Genomic DNA, 21,985 nt, shown 5'->3' on the forward strand with positions numbered 1-21,985 from the left:
AATATGCACAGCTAAGGCCATCTTCCCTCTCATTCAAAAATTAACCAGTTCCTTGAGGAAAAATAACCTTGCCAGTCTGAAAGATAATATGACCAAAATAAAGATCACTTTGCAAACCCTCATTGTTGGAGGAAAAGTTGTAAAACATCTGCTTAAGAATCAACTTCGGAAACCGGGAAAGGGAATAACAGTCGAAATGTAAATAAGAAATACCCAATTTAATAAAGATAAAAAAAAAGAATCAACTTCGTGTTCATATTCACCCAGTTAAAGGTTCAACAAAGAGACCAAGTGTGCTTAGCCAGAAGCTTCTGTTATGACCGAAACTACTATAGTTAACTCAAGTAATTTCATTAGCCAGACTGAGAGTGTCAGGGGCAGAGATGACATCATTCATCTGCCATTTCTCCTAGAATCTCCTGCCTGGACATTTGAGGGCTCACTGCTCTGATGAAAACAAATAGTCTTTCCAAAGCATCCCCCTATGTACAAGGTAATAAGTTAGACTTCCTGAAAGTCCTGGTGTGTTTTTATCATCATGGAAAAAAATTGGAAAATGGAGGCATAAAACTGAGTCTTTGATTTTATAACAAAAAGGAAACAAAGCAATATAGTGCAGTGGAGGAGAAAAACATCTTCAACGAAATAATCTAGACTCAAAGAGAAAAATACTGCTTCTTTTCATTCATATGTGGAGTCTACATTTTAAAAATATATCTGAGGACATTAAAAAATGAGTATATTTTGAAAAAGGCAGAGCACTGGTGGATGGGTGGGAAGAGGATAAAAAGAATAGAGAATAGAACAAAAGAAACATATATATACATCTATATGAAAATATCATAATAAAGGTAATCACTTCTACAGTGAATACTACTAATAAAATTAATAAAATATTTTTACAAAGTGAAAAAAATCAACTCAAGGCCCTTAGCCATTCCCAAAATTACTGCTGTATTAGCTCCATGACTCTAACTGTGTAATTTCTCTTCACCTCAGCTTCTTTTCATGAACATTAGATCACAAATGCCAACACAATAAGGTCATGCAGACATAGCAAAGGATGAACTGTGGTATAAGCCAAAGTCCTATTATTTGTCAGTCTTTAAAACAGATAGTCTTAATCTATGGGTATAATGACAAGTCATTAAGAAATGGTTTAATATTATATCCACTTAACAGCATAATGGTAGGAGGCCCTCCCCTAAGATTTATGATCTGTCTAGTCAGAGGTTCTTGGTCCAACCAGGGTGCAAGGTTTTATCTTGTAGAGTGGGCCTTAAGTCATAGTTACTCCTATGGCATTCATGCCAATATTTCTAAAAATCTATTCTAAGACAGGCTCTAACTTCAGACCAATTTTTCAAATCAATTATCCCCTGCTTACTCTAGAACAGTTATTCTCAAACTTCCTAATGCTATGGCTCTTTAATAGAGTTTCTTATGTTGTAGTGACCCCCAACAATAAAACTACTTCTGTGGATACTTCATAACTATAATTTTTACTACTGTTATGAATCCTAATGTACGGATCTGGAATGCAACCCCTGTGAAAGGGTCATCTGATGCCCCTCCCTAAGGGGTCATGACCCACAGGTGGAGAACCAGTGTTCTAGAGCAGTTGAGATAACTAATAATCTCATATCCTGGCCGGTTAGGCAGCAATCGTGACCTCTTCCTTCAGTCTTAAACAACTCCATTTGTGGTTTTCAACGTGTCTATTTGTAAACAGTCTATATCAAATATATGTTGCACAATGCCTTATTTTTACACTTGCCTTTCTTTATGTTTTCATTGAATATAATATTGCTTCATGCATTACAGCTATTACCATACACAACATTCATAAGTAAGCACAAGACTCTGATAACATGTGCGAAATGGAGTATCGAGTCATTAGAAAAATCTTGCACTCGCTACAATAATTCCTATAGACTCTCTTATCCTGACTGTCACTATAATATCCTTTAAATGATTCATTATAAAGATATATATAATATAAAATTATATATATCTTATATAATGTATAAATATAACATATGACATATGATGTATGACCATGACATACGACAAGTAACATATAATATATATGTGTCTACATGCATGTATTATATAAGTCTATATATGTATGTATATTCATATATATATTCGAGAGAAATGCTGCTGTGCTATGAACTATAGAGGGAAGGTCTTGACAGAGAACATTCTCACAGTTCATATTTTAAATGATGTTCTAAAAGGACAGTTAAAAAGTCTCCATGCCTTCCTGTACTACTCTAAGGTCTTCAGCAGGTATGATATACAAGTTTGATATCTAAGTGAAAAAAGTTCTACAAACAACCAACAATGGGGCAATATCTTGGTAATATAATTAGGCTTATTACTTTTCGGTATAAGTACTTATTCATCAATATTTAATCTTCAGAATGTCCTTATGTTATATAAAAAAATGAGGCACTAAGAGATTAAGTTGCCCAAAGTCAAACTTTGTGATGGGGCAGGGATGGGGAGTCCTCTATTTAGAGACCACCAAAATACTACAAAATTTTGAGCACACTTCAAGTTGTAAGAAGTAAATGTGGCCAATGTGTTTGATAAATTACAATATTAAATTGCAAATTATTTTCTCCAAATAAATGCTAAGGATTTATAGGTTGTCAAAACATCTAGATAAAGCAATCAGCCAATCTTGTACGTAAAACCATTAATACAGTATCCAGGAGTTAGGTACGTATTTGCTAGCCATACAACCAGGACATTCATCAAATATCATTTTCCCTAAGCTTCCCAGAACATGCCAGGAGCATATGCTTTTTTAGATATACCCCTCTTTTTGATGCAGCCCACCAAATGACAGGTTCTGTATGGAATTCATAACATTTTAAAACATGTCATTATTAAACAATAATAGTAAAATAAATAATACTAGTTCTATTCCATTTAATACAGGTTAACGAATGTTACAACTTAAGTAAAGATTCCAACAGTATTCATTCAGCCTCAAAAAACATAGCAGAAAAAGGTTTTAACTCCAAAATCTTAAATTCAGATATTACTCTATGTCTATTTTAAAACATAATATTTATCTGATACACTAAATGTAAACCATTCTGAATTAAGATTCTAGCCATAATGGAGCTGAGATCATTCAAAATGCATCAAGAATGCAATAAATAAGGCATTATTATTTATGTTTCAAGGGGTTTAAGTTTTCTTGTGACAAGAAGTCATGACCAAGAACAATTTTGAAGAAGAAAGGGTTCATTTTAACTAACAGTTCCAGGTTATAGTCTATGATGGGGAGTCAGGCTGACAGAAGCCAGAAGCAGTCAGTCACATCGCATCCACAGTCAAGAACACAAAGAAATGACTGCTTACAAAGAGATGACCGCTTGCTTGTCACTTGTTTGCCTTGCTAATCTTGATGTCTCCACCACCACACATCTCAGGATCTCTGCTCCTAGAGAATAATGCCTCCCACTGTGGACTAGGTCCTCTCAGATCAACCTACTTGATCAAGCCATTATATGCCCACAGGCCAACTCAATATAGACAACGCCTTATTAAGACGATCCTTCCCAAGTGGTTCTAGGTTGTGTCAAATTAATAAAATTAAGCATCACAGAAGATAATGTTAAAAATTGCTGCCATGCTAGCATTCTTTTTTACAACTGGAAAATAGAGATATAAGAAAGACATCCTAAATGCTCAGGACACCTTCGTCCTCAGGAACCACTGTAAAATAACCCCACTGTCACTTCACTTTGGAAATGACAAACTACCAGATTATGTACTGTCTCCTCTGCATGACTTCTACAGAATTTCTCACTTCGATACGTGTTATCTTGCAATCCTTTGTAACATGGCAAGACGGACAAAATACTTTCTGTATTTTGTGACCAGATAGGAATGGGGGAAATTTTATAGGAAAATAATAAAAAAATATTATACCAATATTCTACTAAAACTTGGCACTTAAAAACAGAGAAATTCTTTTTTTTAATTATTTACTTATTTATTTTACATATATGAGTGTTTCTTCAGAGGGCATTGACCCCATTATAGATGGTTGTGAGCCACCATGTGGTTGCTGGGATTTGAACTCAGGGCCTCTGGAAAAGCAGTCAGTGCTCTTAACCACTGAGCCATCTATCGAGGCCAAGAAATTCTTGAGAAAAGAATATAGTATGGTATTGCTGGAGAGATGGCTCAGTGACTAAGCCCAATTTACATTTGGGCTTTGATAAATTTCTACTGTACTTTTTAAAAATATTCTTGATTACCACATTTAAGTCTTTGATTCTCTTTTTGTGGGGGTGAGTGTCTTTCTTTGAGTTGACTTGAGTAATTTTGAGATAAGATCTCACACTGTAGCCTAGGCCTGCTTGATGTCACTGAAATGAACAATAAAAAGACAAAATAAACAAGTCTTATAAAAGAAGCTTGAGAGGTGGGTCAATGAGAAAATACTTGCTGTTCCGGCAGAGAATGCAGGTTCCGTTCTTAGTACCCACTTCAGGAAGATCCAGGATCTGACACCCTCCTCTGGTCTACAGAGATCAGAACACAGGGACATACATGAAAAAAGGAATAAAATGACATCATATGCAGGGTGTGGCATGACCTTAGTGGTAACAGAATGTCATGGTTCCTGCCTCTGGGATAGGACCAGCGAATGTGGGCCTCCATGAGTATCAATAGTTGCCATGGGCATAAGGCTTGTTTGTATAATAATGTACATATTTTAGGTTTCTCCTTTAAGGAACGTCCTTCTTGTTAACATTAGTGACCCGATGATGATCACAGACAGCAGGAGTCCAGGTGGTGAAGGTATGGCTGATGTCTCACCAAAATGGTAAATGCTGGGACCTTCAGGACAGCCGTTAAGTCTGTAGGAAAGAACTCTAAAAACATGGGTGTATATATATATATATATATATATATATATATATATATATATGTATATGTATATGTATATGTATATGTATATGTATATGTATATGTATATGTATATGTATATATATTTTTTCTCAAAATACAAAGATGCAGTATGAAGTATGAGGGGCTTTATGAATCTAAAGGAACAAAGACAGCTGCATTAATGAACCAGATTGTCAGATACCAAAGCAGGCAGATACAAAGGCAGGCAGATTCCTGAGTTGAGCGTAAGCCTTGGACACAGGCATGTGCAAACAAAGCATTATGAGACCAAAAAACAAAACAAAACAAAAACAAAACTCCAACAATATTATGGAGTTTTTTTCTGTGTTGGCCATCTCCTAGGCATAGAGCGTCCGTCCCTTAAGTATGCTTTGTATACCCAGTAAGAGTCTATTGGAGAAAGTTAATTTTTTCATAAAATAAATGCTTTAAATACTTTCTTCCCCTCTTATCTTTTCCAATTTCCTTTCCCTTCACATCTATCTTCAGATTCTATCTCCAATAACCCATAATTACTATGATGTTATGTGTCTTCCCTTTTTATCTCCTATGCTCACGTGTTTAGAAAAATAGAAAAACTAATATTTTTCAGTATTTTATTAAAATTGGCTCATTATATTCAGTGTCATTAAAATTGTTTATTCTGCTCAGTAATCCTCACAGAGTTTCTTCAAAGTTAATATGAAGGTCAATTGTTCTTTTCAACAATCCCAAAATATTCTAAAGTAGAGATACAGTATTTTGTTTTCAGGTGCTTCTATATTTGTGGATACCTACTGGAGTCGGGCCTTGATTAATATAGACATGAAAGAAAGAAAGAAAGAAAGAAAGAAAGAAAGAAAGAAAGAAAGAAAGAAAGAAAGAAAGAAAGAGAGAAAGAAAGAGAGAAAGAAAGAGAGAAAGAAAGAAAGAAAGAAAGAGAGAAAGAGAGAAAGAAAGAGAGAAAGAAAGAAAGAAGGAAAGAAAGAAAGAAAGAAAGAAAGAAAGAAAGAAAGAAAGAAAGAAAGAAAGGAGAGAAAGGAGGAAGAAAGGAAGGAAGAAAGGAAAGAAGGAAACAACAAACTCTACTAACATCATTACATATTTTATATTTGTGAAGTTTTATAACTAAGGTTTATAAAATAAAATAGGTTATAATTTTAAGAAATGTTGCCATGTAACTATCCAAAAAGTTTAAAAATTTTTTCATATTTACCCCAGTAGTTCAGTTCCTCCACCTCCATCAAAAACAATTTTTGGTAACACCTCTTGGTAAATGTAGTTCGAGAACATTATTAAAACTTTAAAATGTTAGGTATTTATTCCATTTAGAATTTCAAAACAAATAAATACACATCTCAAAAAAATGTGGTTTTCAATCGACCTCTAATTTGTTTGAGACGAAGTCTCACTCCCCATCCCTGGCCAGCCTAATTCACTTTGTACAAAGCCAGGTTCAACTCACACAGTTCAGCTGCCCCTCCCCCCCCCAAATGCTGGGATTAAAGACATGTGACACCAGGCATGCCTGAACTACTAAATTTATAATATTTAAATTTTCATTTTTCAATATTAGCTTTTTAATTTCCTCTATATTCCAGTATTCTTAGGTGTGCGGGATGCTTTAATTTGCTTGTTTTTTTTTTTTTGTTCTATATATTTTTGCAATTGTTCAAGTTGCAATCATGTCCCCAGCATCTTTGTGTGGATGAGTACTTCACTTATCTTATGTTCGCAGCCTTCTGGGCTCCTTTGTTCCACTCTTGGTTTTCTTTGTTGGCCATTTTCTTTTTATTCAAGGCAACTCCATGATATGGGATGGGAGATGTTCTTAAATCCTGTCATCTTAACAGGGAGCAAAGGCATTCTATTTCTGTACGCCAAAGCCCCAGAAAGAAGCCTCTTGCTCTGTTTTCTACACACTGCACTGACAAGACAAAGTTTTACCCTCATTTTGCAGTTCCTTAATGGGTTTTTGGTTGGTAGGTAGGTTGGTTAGTTGGGTTTTTATTTTCATTTTGCTTTTGTTATAGCTGTTGTTGTGAGACATGGTCTCATTATTGTATCTTTGACTGTCCTGGAGCTTTCTATATGACCTGGATGGTCTCAAATCTTTACTGGCTTTTATGGAGCTACAGAAAGATTCAGGAAAGACCAGAGTCAATTTCATTCCTGGATGTCCACAGATATCTGGAGTCTTTCAAAGGGCTGACATGGGTCCTTCCATGTTTTCAGGATTTTTGTCTCACCCATGAGGAACAATTTTTTTTTTTATAAAACTCAACTATGGGGGGTTGGGGATTTAGCTCAGTGGTAGAGCGCTTGCCTAGCAAGCACAAGGCCCTGGGTTCAGACCCCAGCTCCGGAAAAAAAAAAAAAGAAAAGAAAAGAAAAAAAAAACTCAACTATGTCTTCTCCTATGAGAGGCAGATCTATTGGAATTCAAAATAGAAGAGATGATTATTTACTGTTTGATGAGATCTGCATTTGTTGTCCTCACCAAGAACTCCCACACTAACTTGGCCTGTAAGGCCCTCTGAAATAATACCCCACATATTTGGGCAAATACAACGGACATGATGTTTCCTTTGTCTCCTGAGCCACAAATCCTTCAAATACACTAGTCTTTTCCTACCTCAGACCTTTGCAATTGTTATTCCCATTACATAGGAAGCCATACTGGCATCTTTATTTTTAACCTTCCGTCTTCCAGGTCTCATTCATATATCCCTTCTTCAAAGAGTCCTTATCTGAGGCCTGAATCATTCCATCTCATTATTTTGCATTCTTCATATCAAACGTACCTCAAACTACCACACTTAAATATTTATTTCTTGGCATGCTAATCATCTGTTTGCGCCATTCAGTCACTTAAAAATATTCCTGTTTTGTTTAACATTTACTTCATAAGATAATACATTTATTGAGTAAATGCACATGTTTCAATTGCTTGTTTGCAGGGGAAAAATATAAATCAAACCTTTTGTCAGTGTCAACATGATGATGTTTAGAAGGTCTATAAATGCTAACATGCAAACTATGGTAGATTCAAATCTTGTCGAGTGATGTTGAAGAGCTATTCAGGAAGTCATCCATTATACTGGAAATACAAGTGATTGAGAAAGCTATTCTTACATAAATTTCTTTTGATACTTGTTTTGTATAGCCTTGAATTCTTTTAGATTCTTATTTTTGAGAATTTCATGCATGAAAACTGTACTTATATAATTTTGACCCCCTCCACTCCCTCTCCTAACTTGCTGTGCTCCTCAACACCCTGTCAAATGCAAGACTTCCTTTTTAGCTTTGTTGGACACAGATTCACACACATATACATACACACATATATACACACACATGCACACACACATACACACAGGTGAATACACACATGTACACATACACACAAACACAAAGTCTACTTAATGTTCCTCATTTGTCCATATGTTTAGGACTGACCACTTGGAATCAGACAAGCTATCAAGTCTCTTATCCATGGAGAAAATTGATTTTCCATCTCTCAGCAGTCACTGATTGGCTATAGGTTTTCATCTAGGAGAAGGACCTCATAAAAATATCCCCCTATCCACAATTAGATGTTGAATTATACGGTCATCATGCAGGTCTTATTTAGGCAACCATATTGTTGATATTTCATAAATACAGCTTCCCTATTAATTCTGAAAATTACTGTCTTGTAACAGGCATTCTGGTCCTCTGGCTCTTAAACTTTTCCTTACCCTTCCTGTGATTTATCCCCCAAGATTTAGGAATAGAGATTGCAGTATAGATGTTTTAAGTGCGGTTTGGGCCCTAGCCCCCCACTGTCATTTGTTCTCTGCACATTGGCCAGTTGAGATCTCTGTAATAGTCTTCATCTGCTGTAAAAGGAAGCTCCTTTGAGCACGAGCAGGAGCTGCACTTACCTGTTGATATACAGATGAGTCTTTAGAACAGTTAGAAATTATATTCCTTTAGAAAGTGGGAACAATAGTTTCTCCTCTAGAGTCTGTGCTATCTCTAGCCATCTGTAGTTGGCTAGGTTCACAGTAGCAGGCATACTGAAGAGTCTAGCTAGACAACTGTCGGCTACCCACTCCCAAGGTACCCATTGTACATTGGGGATACCTTAGTGGAGCAGTCTTGTAGCTCCCAGGCTTCACAGCTAGGTGGGACCACCAATCGCTTCTCTCTGCAGGTGCTTATACAGCACCTTCAGATACAATGAGAGCTACTTTTCAGAGAGGAGGCTTCCAGGTCAGGTCAAATTTGATCCTTCCAATTTCTACATCCAAAGTAACTAGTGGCTGCAGCAATGGGCTCCTACCCTCAAATTCATGGAGACAACCAATGGCAATGAGTATAAGCTATATTGTTTGGGAAGTCTCTTGGAGCCTCCTAACAACTCAAAAACAAGAGAGAGAAAGAGAGAGAGAGAGAGAGAGAGAGAGAGAGAGAGAGAGAGAGAGAGAGAGAGAGAGAGAGGATAAAGAAAAAGGAAAGGTTTCACATGCCTATGACTACAAACGTGTTAGATAGTCTAGAGCTTTTGGGGGTAGAGCTACATTATCACCCCATGTGAATGTAACTCCAATATTTATAGTTTAGGTAAGCGGGCTGGAGAGATGGCTCAGCCGTTAAAGGCTAGGCTCACAACCAAAAATATAGTTTAGGTAAGCTTATTAACTGCTTTTTCCCTGTGGCTTTTTCAAACATTGTTAGTGTTATTTGTTCTCCTCCCTCTTTCCATGTTACCCTCCTCTCTCTCCAGTTCGAGTACCCACACATTTCCCCCTTCCCTTTTCATAATATCTATGCCCTGCAATCTCCCTTTAAGCCTATCAACAATATATACTTTAAAGAAAAAAAAATAGATTGCCACATAGGCATTACAGATATGCCTTAGCACACATATATATCTGCATACATACACACCACACATGCATGTGTGCATGTGCACACATGCACACGTGCACACACACACACACACACACACACACATGCACAGAGACATAGAAACATCTACATGAACATTACTGTTGACTTTTTTCTTTTTTCCATCTTTATTAAATTGGGTATTTCTTATTTACACTTCAAATGTTATTCCCTTTCCCAGTTTCCAGGCAAACATCCCCCTAACCCCTCCCCCTCCCCTTCTATATGGGTGTTCCCCTCCCCATCCTCCCCCCATTACCGCCCTCCCCCCAACAATCCCGTTCACTGGGGGTCCAGCTTTGGCAGGACCAAGGGCTTCCCCTTCCACTGCTGCCCTTACTAGGCAGTTGGAGACCAAGGTCAGTTCAGGTATAGTCTTTGGGTAGTGGATTAGTCCCTGGAAGCTCTGGTTGCTTGGCATTGTTGTTCATATGAGGTCTCAAGCCCCTTCAAGCTCTTCCAGTCCTTTCTCTGATTCCTTCAACGGGCTTCCCGTTCTCAGTTCAGTGGTTTGCTGCTGGCATTCGCCTATATATTTGCCATATTCTGGCTGTGTCTCTCAGGAGAGATCTACATCTGGTTCCTGTCAGCCTGTACTTCTTTGCTTCATCTATCTTATCTAGTTTAGGTGGCTGTATATGTATGGGCCACATGTGGGGCAGGCTCTGAATGGGTGTTCCTTCTGCTTCTGTTCTAAACTTTGCCTCCCTATTCCCTCCCAAGCATATTCTTGTTCCCCTTTTAAAGAAGGAGTGAAGCATTCACATTTTGGTCATCCTTCTTGAGTTTCATGTGTTCTGTGTGTCTAGGGTAATTCAAGCATTTAGACTACCATGTGTGTCTTTCTGTGATTGGGTTACCTCACTCAGGATGATATTTTCCAGTTCCATCCATTTGCTTATGAATTTCATAAAGTCATTGTTTTTGATAGCTGAGTAGTATTCCATTGTGTAGATGTACCACATTTTCTGTATCCATTCCTCTGTTGAAGGGCATCTGGGTTCTTTCCAGCTTCTAGCTATTATAAATAAGGCTGCTATGAACATAATGGAGCATGTGTCTTTGTTATATGTCGGAACTGTTGACTTTTATTACATTTATTTTCAATAAAATTTACAGATGAAAGAAAAGTAATATCTACCGGTCCACTGAATGCACCACTTCAAAATGAATATTAAAGCTTATCCTGCTGCTCTTCATGATTCTGGAAGACATAATATTGCATATATTATATGGAATTTAGGAATGATTTAATTTCAGTTATTCATAAACAAGTAAAATTAAACATATTTGGCCATAGGAGGTCAAGCCGGACGATGGACAGTTTGTTGTGCTGTTGTTTATTTTTAGGTATATCTCAAGGTTTCTGAAGCGATAGTAACTTTTTTTTTACAGCTGAAATCATGTCATTAACCCTTTCTCTTTTTAATAGATGAATGAAACATTTCATGAATCAAAACTGAGAAAACAGTATGTCAAAGCTCACACTGTGCAAGTCAGGTATGCACAAAGGCGTCAGAAACAGTTTTGGCCATCATCTCTCTGTTGTATTCCTGTGGCATGAAACTTTATGTTTGAAATAAAATTGAATTTAGTATACAGAGACCCACCCCCAGCTTCATATCTGTAAAGGAAGTCTTTTATTGTCTGTTAGAAAATGATTACAGGGCTGGAGAGATGTCTGGAGAGTTGCTTCTCCAGGGGACACAAGTTCAGTTCTCAGCCTTATTCTATCATCATATATCACATTATAGCAGTATTATGTATCATTTCATTTATATCATTGTATCAAATTGTACCATGATAAGATAGCCTATCATTCAATAACATATGATATCTTCATTGGGGCTCCCATGGTGGCTCACTACCATCCGAAACTCCAGTCCCATGGGATCAAACGCCCACTTCTTACCTCTATGACCACTGAGTTCATGAGGCTGACACACATACATCCAAGCAAAACACCCATAACACTTAAAATAAAATAAAATCTAAAAACAGTAAAAATTACAAATTGACTAAATCATAACAATAAATTCCAATTTCTCTGAGGATAGGAAATCACAAACTAAATTGAAATTTAGAGAGTACTTAAAACTTAACATGAAAAAGAGAGGGCCACTGAGATAACTTGTACCTTTGAAGCACCGGGCACAGCCTGATGACCCAAGTTCCATACTAAATAATTTTTATTTTTAAATGAATAAGACAACATGGGCAGAATGTCTGGATTAATTTAGGAAAATTGTTTCAGGGAATTTTAAACAGATTTAAAAACTTGTTTTGATATCAAAATAGGAATATTTCACAAAACAATAGATTGAGGATGATTAAAAATCAAATCCACATACCACCCTGTTCCTCTGCCCCACATGTTGACAATAGACAAAAGCTGCAATGGCAAAGCAGAACATTCGTGTAACTCCATGACTGAGGAAAGGAAGGGTCATAATTTCCAAGCTAGACAGGGCTGGCTACATATCGAAACCTTCCCTCATTAAAACCACATCGATACAATAAATAGATAAACAATAAATGGAGAAACTAGGAACTGACTCCTTAGCAGTTCACAACCGATTGTGACATTCACAAAATGCATACACAATGCATATTCGTTTCCTTCCCTCAGGGGGAGCCTACAGAAGTAGATTCACAGCTTTATCCATTGTCAAGATGTGCACGCATGTATGGGTAAGGAACAGAGAATCAGAAGGAAATTGATATGAACACTAAGAAGCTCAAATAGTTAGAAGTTCAAATATTTGAAAATGTGGGAGTTATAGGTCTATGTGTCCCACCCCTGTGACAAGGTTCGCAGGAAGGAGATAAATTTTCGTCACCAATTATAAATTTTCGGATCCAATTAGCATCAGCTCTTCAAAAACTATTTGCTACCTATCTTCAAAAAGAGCTATTTCTCCCTACCTGACAAGATTTTTAAACTTAGGAAACATTCCAGAACATTCTATCAATAAACTTAGAATGGAGCTAATATTTAGCTTTTAAATATGTATTAATTTTTTATCATTTCAAGGAAATGTTGTGAGCTCTGCTGGGCACTAAGAAGTTTCAGTAAGAATAAAATGCAAGTCCAGATCTCATGGCTAATCAAGAAACCAATTAGACAATTAAATCATCAATTAGTGTCTATGAAGGTATTAGTATATCAAATTGATAAATCTAGGTACCAGAGAGACTTTCAGTTTCTAAATCCGAGCATAATACTCTCATGTAGACAAAAAACAAACACGGGCTTTACATAGTGTTGGACCCCAGACAGGAGCAAAGCTGTGATTCTAGGTTAGAAATGAACTTGAGGGGCCTTTACTTAGCTATGTCTTAAATGACATTACTGAGTCAATGATTTTTAATAAGTTTACCAAATGGACTGTCTCCCCTTTTGCAGGTTACATGTGTCATAGTGTCCCTTGCTACTTAAATATCATATCATTAACTATTAAAACGCTAAGAGAAAAATCCTCTGCATGGCGTTATATGGGAACAAAAAAACTGAAGCCCACGAAGGCACAGATTGTGCCTTTGTTACCCTGTGGAAATGTAACTCAAAGTTAAATACAGAAGCATAAGACCAAACTTCACATTTCAAAGGCTCTTAAGTATTAACTAGATCTGATGACTTCTTAAAGACAAGAGGGTCTCAGAAAAATACTGACAGCATCCAAATTAGTTTATCATTCATGGAGGGAAAAATCATTCTTGAAATGTAGTGATTCCGTGTACCTGTAAGAACAATCACACCATCCCAGCAAAAAGCTCCTGATCCTTAATGCTTGACAAAAAATAACTAGCATTTTAAAACTATATTATGTGTAGCTCTGTGTATACACACACATACATGCACATATGTAATTTCATTAAAGCAACAGCTATATATAACATTGCATGAACTGCAATTCCATTTAAAGCAGCAACAAACATAAAACAAATAATTTTCACCTCTTTCTCTCTCTATATATATATGTATATATATGTATATATATATGTAAGTATATATATGCATTCAGCTATATAAATGTCCATAAACTTAAATGTTCCTTTGATCTCCCTGGATATATTCAAAATAAGTACAATTAAAAGTCAGTCTGGTGACGCCAAGAAGTGCATGCAGACAGGAGCCTGATATAGCTGTCTCCTGAGAAGCTCAGCCAGAGCCTGACAAATACAGAGATCAATGCTCCCAGCCAACCACTAAACTGAGAATGGGGGTCCCCAGTGGAGGAGTTAGAGAAAGGATTGAAGGAGCTGAAGGGGCTTGCAACCCCATAAGAACAACAATACCAACCAAACAGAGCTCCCAAGAACTAAACCACCATCCAAAGAGTACACATGGACAGACCCGTGGCTCCAGCTGCATATGTAGCAGAAGATGGCATTGTTGGACACCAATGGGAGGAGAAGCCTTTAGTCGTGCCAAACTCGATGCCCCAGTATAGGGGAATGTCAGGGCAGGGAGGCAGAAAGGGGTAGGTAGGTGGTTGGGGAAACACCCTCATAGAAGTAGGGGGAGGGAGAATGGGATAGGGGGTTTATGGATGGGAAACTGGGAAAGGGGATAACATATGAAATGCAAATTTTAAAAAATCCAGTAAAAAAAAAAAAAAGAAGTCAGCCTGGATTTAATGCTCAAGTTTAGATTAAAATTAATCATGCCTATAACAAATTAAAATGAATTCTCCAATAGGGAGTAATACAAATCATATTTGCTTAAGATATCATAGAAAAATAATGGAAATAATTTTTGTAGTCACTGAGGGAATTTTGAATCGTAAGCATGGCTTCCATTTTTGTTTGCACATGTTTTGAAGGCTTTCAAGAGGAGGTTATTGGGAACTTCTTACGTTGCACAGATCTCTAGGTTGTTAATTTTCAGATACATAAATACAGATAGACACAGAAGTAGGGCACCGGATGTAATGGACCTTCAGTAGAGTCAGTTACAGCCACTCCCTTGTAAAATATATAGCTTATTCATTTGCATCCTCAAGTTAGAAGGACAGATAAAATGAGTTCCCTCTATAATCTCAGTCCGGGTAGCCAACAAGTGACTAGACAACGACTCACTATTGCAAACTGCAATTCCATTAAAAGCAACAACAAACCTAATCAAAAGATGATCCATTTTCACCTGTTTCTGTTCTTATTTCTATTAGTCTCCCTGCAGAGTTCATACTAGATCCACTATACATAAATACATTCATGCTGATGGATAATTTTCATTCACCACTATGGCCTTTAAAATTCTTTTATATCCATTAATAAGAAGCTCTCAATGGGTAATGGTTAAAAAAAAAACACTAAGTAATTTTGTGGATGAGAGCCAGAAACAGAGAATGAGAACAACGTGCTATATAGTCACAGAGGCCAATATTAAATATAAAATTTAACCTCAGTTTCCCTAGATCTAAAAATGAAAACAAATTGTTTTATTACGTCTACAAAATGTCATTTCCCCTCCCTTGGGAAGGGGAGATTGTTAGCAAAACATAGAATTTTTCTACTGTATTGTCTTACCCTCTGTCTCTCTACAAACTCCCCTCCTCAGACATTAAGAGAGATACAGGTTCAGTCATGAAATGAAAATCTACTTGTCTGTCAGGGCAGGAGGCGGGAAGGGGTGGGTGGTTGGGTGGGGGAACACCCTCATAGAAGAATGGGGAGAGAGGATGGGATAGCGGGTTTATAGATGGGAAACTGGGAAAAAGGATAACATTTGAAACGTAAATAAAAAATATCCAAGAAAAAAAAAAGAAGAAGAAGAAAATCTACTTGTCTCTTTATGTTTTCCAGCAAAGCCAAAGGGAAGGTGGTGATACATGGTGTGCTGAAGTTTAAATCCTGTTATAAAAATAACGTAGAAAAATTCTGGGACAGCGTCGAGACCATTTTGTATCAGAAACTCAAAAGCCAAACCAGATTACTTATAGATTCTTCCTCTTTTAAATTTTCAGGTAAGAATATGTATGGTCTGGGATGACTTTCATCATTTCATGGTATTTCACTATTCCCATGGAGCAGAATTTCGTCCTTTAAATATACACCACATAAAATGTAGCTATTTTTGTGACCCATGAAAGTAATCAGAATCTCAGATAACATTTTTTTTCAAAACACAGCCACCTCTGTGGTCATGAAGACCCTTCTGTTCTAGTAGTCTCAGCAATCTAGACTGTCAGGATGGGTGGAACTTAAAAAAAAAAGCCAAACTCCTTTCTTAACATACACTTAATGGAACTTGTCTCACACAGTCACATATAATCAGATTCTTGCTCCCTGATGTGTGAGAATAACTCGAACTGTAATAAAAGTACAGTCATCTCTCAGACAGGCCGTCAGCCCCTACCATGAATCTTGTTATAGAAATAATTCAGAAAAACTTGGGGACAGAATTGAAACCATTTTGTATCAAAAGCTTATTCAAGGGAGGGAAAGTATTGTCACTTCTAGTGGAAGGACTAAATGATTGGGGTTAGGGGTCCTAGAACAAGTGTCCATTTTAACTGGACATCAAAGCATCAAAAAAAAAAAAAAAACCCAAACTCTGAACATGTTTCTTGTGGTTAAGAGGCCATCCCTGCTGAATTGCAACTTCTTTGAGATCCTGAGACTTCCTCCTCATATCTTTCCTCCTCACATTCTATACATTTCCTCCTCGTTCTATGCATAGTGGCCTCAAAACAGCAGGAAGAAGGTAGCCTCCCAACTGGGAGAGGAAATACCATCCAAAGGTATATTTTTAGAAACTCATTGCTAACTACATAAACTCTAGTATAAAAGAAATATTACATGCCTAGCATGCTTCCAAATTTTAAAATATTACACATGATCCCAGGGAAATATGTCTCTTCCAGACAACTGATATTTTTTTTTTAGGACTCATTACAGTTTTAAGTTACACTCTCATTGGGAGCAGTTAAATGAAGGGGATTGAGTTCGGACTGCACTCTGGTATTGTCTTGAGTCTTGGCAACACTCTGCCCCTCCCTCTTTGTCCTTCATCAGAAGTTAGGTATCTCATAAAACTGAGTGAGGATTCCCCCATGTAGTACCAAACCTAGCAGCTGATGAAGCCATTCCCCAAAACCATGGTGGAACAAGTTAATACAGGGCTTATATTCATGACAGCTCCCGTCAAGATGAACTTTTATTCTTTGGTCAACACATAAGTGTGTCTGTGCCATGAGGATCTATGAAATGTATTTGGCAGCCAACTTGCTGTTTAATCACTTTCTTAAATGCCATGGCCTTCTTATGATGCCTAGTTAGTTCAGTTACTTAGAACAAATATGTGAAGTACATTTTCATACATGCTGTTTAACATACAGAATAATGTCTACCTTTCTTAAGATAGATTTACGTGCCACTGGCCAGGGCTGTTAATTAAATGAATGGCTGGTTATAGCACCAGTATCCTATGATGCGTCTAGAAAAAAAAAGCAACATAAAACAGTGGTTGAGATCAAAGATTCTGCCACTAGATATCTTGGTATTTAGAATTTCAGTTCTCTATATATTAGCTGCAAGACTCTGCAATATTTACTTAACATTTCAGTGCGTCAGTCTGGCCATGTCATAATAGACATGAGAATAAGAATTTTAAAAAAAATACTTCTTATAGTTGTGAAGATTTTGGGAAACTGATACATTTACAAATTATAAAGAACGTAAGTGTTTAATGCAATTATGGGTTACTGAGGTTTAACACAAATTATTATTAATTACTGAGGTTTTTATCCAGAGAAAACAAAACCACTCAGTACATATGCTTTATAGATTTGAAAGTTGTCTGTTTTCTCGATTCTATTGTTGAAATAAAATATTATAACCAGAAGAGACTTGGGAACCAAGGGGTTTGTTTTCATCTTACAACTAACTCTCGGGTCACAGTCCATCGCTGAGGGAAGTCAGGGCAGGAACTCAAGACAGAAATCTGGAAGCAGAAGCCGTGAAGAAATTTTGCTTGTTGGCTTGCTTCCCCTGTCTCGTTCAGTGTGCTTTTAATGCAACCCAGGACCGCCAGACCAGGGATGGCACTGCCCGTAGTAAGCTGAGTTCCCCATTAATCGAGAAAATGCCCAGCCAGCTTTCCGACAAGTAATCTGACAGAACATCTTCTCAACTGAGGTCCCTTCTGTGAACTTGTCACAAAGAAAGAAAGAAAGAGAGAGAGAGAGAGAGAGAGAGAGAGAGAGAGAGGAAGGAAGAAAGAAAGAGAGAGAGGGAGGGAGGAAGGAAGGAAGGAAGGAAGGAAGGGAGGGAGGGAGGGAGGGAGGGAGGGAGGGAGGGAGGGAGGAAGGAAGGAAGGAAGGAAGGAAGGAAGGAAGGAAGAAAGAAAGGAAGGAAGAAAGAAAGAACAAAACAGACAACAACTACAAGAAAAACAGGAAAAATATCAACCAGGGGTTGGTGAGAAGGCTCAGCAAATAAGAGGTATTGCTAACAAGCCTGATAACCTGTCTCATGGTAGTAGGAAAGAGTTGATTCTCACAAATTGTCTTCTACCGCCCTATGAACAACATAGCATGCACACACACACACACACACACACACACACACACACACACACACACCAATGAATGAATATAATAAAAATTGAACTCAAAAGAATAGAAGATAGATAGACAGACAGAGGAGTATTCTTTTTAATTTGATACTTATTGGTTTTGGTTCTCGAACCATAACTCTGGGTGTCAGAGACCAGCTCATTACTCCAGAATAAAAAGAGTGTCTGCTTCTGAGAGAAACAGAAATGATACTTTTCCCTTCTCCATTCTTAGATATCTGTTTCCTCTCATTAGTGCCTTCTAAAGCACACTAAATGTGTTACTTTTGACAGAAATGTGTGGCTCAAAGGCTTCTGTTTATGATGACACATCCTTTAGATCACCCTCAGATCTGCAAACACCAGGGCTTGCACAGCAATGATCCACAGAAGGCCAAGAGGAAATCTGGTTTAACAGGACATAGTAGTGCATGTTGGTCCAAACATCAATAAACTGACACCAGGTAGTTTATTTGAGGTATATTTAAGTACAGAATAATTTGGGAAAAAAAACTTTCCCAGTGTAATAAAATCCTGTGTGCAAAAATATATTTTATCAAAACATAGTATATCAAAACTATTTATATCATGCACTTTAAAATATACTTCTTTCATTGAAGGTGGGTTCTGTAGATAGAGTACATGTGTCATCTTAAGGGCCTGGGGGAGTATCTGGTATGGTTTCCAATATACAGATAGTTCGAGGGTCACTAGGCTATTAAATACTTCTGATCCTGTCTGTAAGAGACTAGGGGAGGGAACCTGTGGCCATACAGATAACGCTAAGGTTACCAGGCCATTAACCATATTCACTTCTAGTCTTCTGGGTGAAAAGCAGGCTAAACATCTCTCCCTTTCAAGAGACAGCAATGAATGTTTAACACTCTTATCTGTGAGCACAAGGACTCTGAGCCCTGTACAGCCCTAGATACGGGGTCTGGCAATGGGGGAAGAACAGGATCATGTAACAGCTCCCTGGTGAGAGATGGCCTTCTCTCTGACACCAGACTCTTCATTCTTTTTCATTTCTGTCCATTCGTTTACCTCTTCCTACTTTGTCTTTACCTACTACTTTTTGATTCTGAGATTTAGTAAAAAAAAAAAAAAGTATTCAAAGTTTCGGGCATTCATTGAGGACCTCAGGTGACAACAGTCTTTACAGATTAAACTATCTAAATTAAAACTGATGTCACACTGGATTGGGGTGACCCTATTTCTGTGAACAGTGTCTTAATAAGAAGTCAATCTGAAAGCTCAAACACATATTAACCATGATGGGAGAGACTGGGTTGGCAACCACTCTGCACCAAGGAACACCAGTAGTCGTTGAAGCAACTAGAAGCCTGAAATAGAGAACGTGGCATTCCTCCCAGATCATTCATGAACATAGCCGTGATACCATTCAAACTTTATCCTTCATTCCTGAGAGAGATTAAACTGTATCAAGTCATACCATCTGAGATAATTTATTATACTTTCCCCAAGAAAACTAAAAGAGATGACTGTGGAAACCACCACATCCAAATAAGATTTCCTCAAATACAGTGTGACACCCTGACGGAGAATCCCCACAGTAGACAGCATGTTCGTTGTTGATTAATCAGAATAAATCGATAATACTGATAAAAGAAACATCGCTGAGATTTCAAGATTTGTTATAGATCCAAGAGTTAGGCCCAACACAATTTCTCTGCTCCCCTAGCTCTGGGACCCCAGTGTACTACATGCAAAGAAATTTATTTGCCTCAAAGTATAATGAGCATCTATCACAGTACAGTGCCTGGCATGAATAAAGAAGCTGATAAATTCCACTCAATACGCTTTGTAGCACGTGTCTCTCCCAACTGTCAAGTGACACAGACCAATTTATGTCGTTGGCTCATACAGCTGTAAGGACTGGAATGCGGGTTGCCTAGAAAGGGGTAGAGTCAGGAACTCTAAACAGGTTACAGGAAAGTATTTTTTCATTTCTTAACTCCATTCTTAGGAAACCATTCAGAACTTCTTGATTCACAAAATTCCCAGAGGATAATTATCATGAAAAAAGGAAAAAATGCAATGTGAAACACCTATTTCCCCATGTTTGATCACTAAAAAAGTGTGAATTGGGTGGTAGAGAAGACTGTACAACTCAGGTTTCATGGCAGCTAAACCACGTTAGCTGAGAAAGAGGAGGGAGGGGACATTTCTCCCAAGAAATCTTGGCAAGAAGCAAATGCATCCATCACTTGACAACGCTGGCAGCTGGGGTCACCAAGGAGTGGGCTGACCTCACGAATAACTACTCACATCTTTTTTTTTTATAGCTTCTGATAGTTGTCCATAGAAATTTCGTTTTTTATGCCATTCACCAGTCAGGAGAAGGCAAATCATTCGTAAATGATCAGTCCACTTCTGTATCAAACGTCTCAGGGCTATCAACGCAGGATGCAATGTTCTAGAGGATAAAATCCAGGATCAAAGCCCGGTCATCTCGGTGTCTGGTTGAGGGCTTTCAGCCTGGTTCATTGGTGGTTCATGCTGCATTCTCATTTAACGAAATGTGCTAGACAATTATTTCATAACAATGCTGTTCCCAGTCTGTCAGAAACTCACCTTGCTTTATTAACAAGAGAAGTAAAACTGGGATTTTTTTTTAAAAACACCTAATAAGCATTGGGACAGTAGAGGACACTTAGACTCTCTACTCACAGTTTCTCCAAAATCTAACCACTTATCCCACGGGTTCTTAGTTTCTTCCTCTTTAAAAGGAAGAGTACAACACCATAGATTTCATAGCACATGTGGTGAAGTCTCATAGCACAATACCTGGCACATAACAAGAATAGAAGAAATGTTACTATACAAAATATATTAAGAAACTATGCTTTCATTGATTTTTATGATAACTGAATGTTTACTGTACAACCTTATCCCCCCTTTCTCTCTCTCTGTCTCTCTTTCTGCCTCTCTCTCTCTCTCTCTCTCTCTCTCTCTCTCTCTCTCTCGTGTGTGTGTGTCTGTGTGTGTGTGTGTCTGTGTGTGTGTATGTCTTTCATGGATGGAAGCATTCAAAGCATAGCAGTAAGCCCCTTTTAAAGTGATTTTACAAGCCTTAGGGATGAAGTAACTCATGCATAAAGATCACAGCTCATGTAAAAATATAAACACCAAATCAAACAAGTGTCCATAAACTTACTGTAGGAAAAACATTTTATATAACCCTTTATTATTATTATTATTATTATTATTATTATTATTATTATTATTATACTATGTCACTGCAAGGTAAGATGGTTAAACCAACTGACACTGACTATTTAAGATAAACACTAGAAAAAAAAGTTTGTATATTTCTCCCCTACTCAACAAATATTTATTTCCTTAAAAATAATTTCTTAGGAGGGTATTGTGGTGTATACCTTTAATCCCAGCATTCAGGAGACAGAGGCAGGCAGATCTCTGAGGTTGAGGTCCAGGATAGCCAGGGCTACATAGAGAAACACTGTCTCAAACAAATAAATTAATGATGATAGCAACAATAGTAACTCGTAGCACATTCTTAACCTGATTTTATTTATTTTAAAGGAA

At 37.4% G+C, this 21,985-nt stretch overlaps 1 protein-coding gene and 1 long non-coding RNA gene across 6 annotated transcripts in view; one reads left to right on the forward strand and one right to left on the reverse strand.

Moving 5' to 3' along the window:
- Nucleotides 1–21,985, forward strand: part of Tmprss11c (transmembrane protease, serine 11C) — a 69,923-nt gene that overhangs the window by 28,338 nt on the left and 19,600 nt on the right. For all 3 annotated transcript variants that reach the window (XM_087583999.1, NM_001412525.1, NM_001003979.2), the window contains 2 exon segments: nucleotides 11,288–11,355; nucleotides 15,664–15,824. In XM_087583999.1, the coding sequence (XP_087440125.1) occupies nucleotides 11,288–11,355; nucleotides 15,664–15,824 (229 nt within the window).
- The window catches only part of LOC103692776 (uncharacterized), a 54,548-nt gene continuing 42,529 nt past the window's right edge, over nucleotides 9,967–21,985 (reverse strand). For 2 of the 3 annotated variants that reach the window (XR_015636967.1, XR_015636966.1), the window contains exons 4-5: nucleotides 10,997–11,059; nucleotides 9,967–10,891 (exon numbers count right to left, since the gene is read on the reverse strand). This is a non-coding gene — a long non-coding RNA (uncharacterized LOC103692776). Of the gene's footprint in view, nucleotides 10,892–10,986; nucleotides 11,060–21,985 lie in introns of those variants that run through there. The other variant, XR_015636965.1, reaches the window with a different exon arrangement.

Source organism: Rattus norvegicus, chromosome 14 (genome assembly GCF_021556685.1).
Source record: "Rattus norvegicus strain SHRSP/BbbUtx chromosome 14, alternate assembly SHRSP_T2T, whole genome shotgun sequence".
Lineage (NCBI taxonomy): Eukaryota > Metazoa > Chordata > Mammalia > Rodentia > Muridae > Rattus > Rattus norvegicus.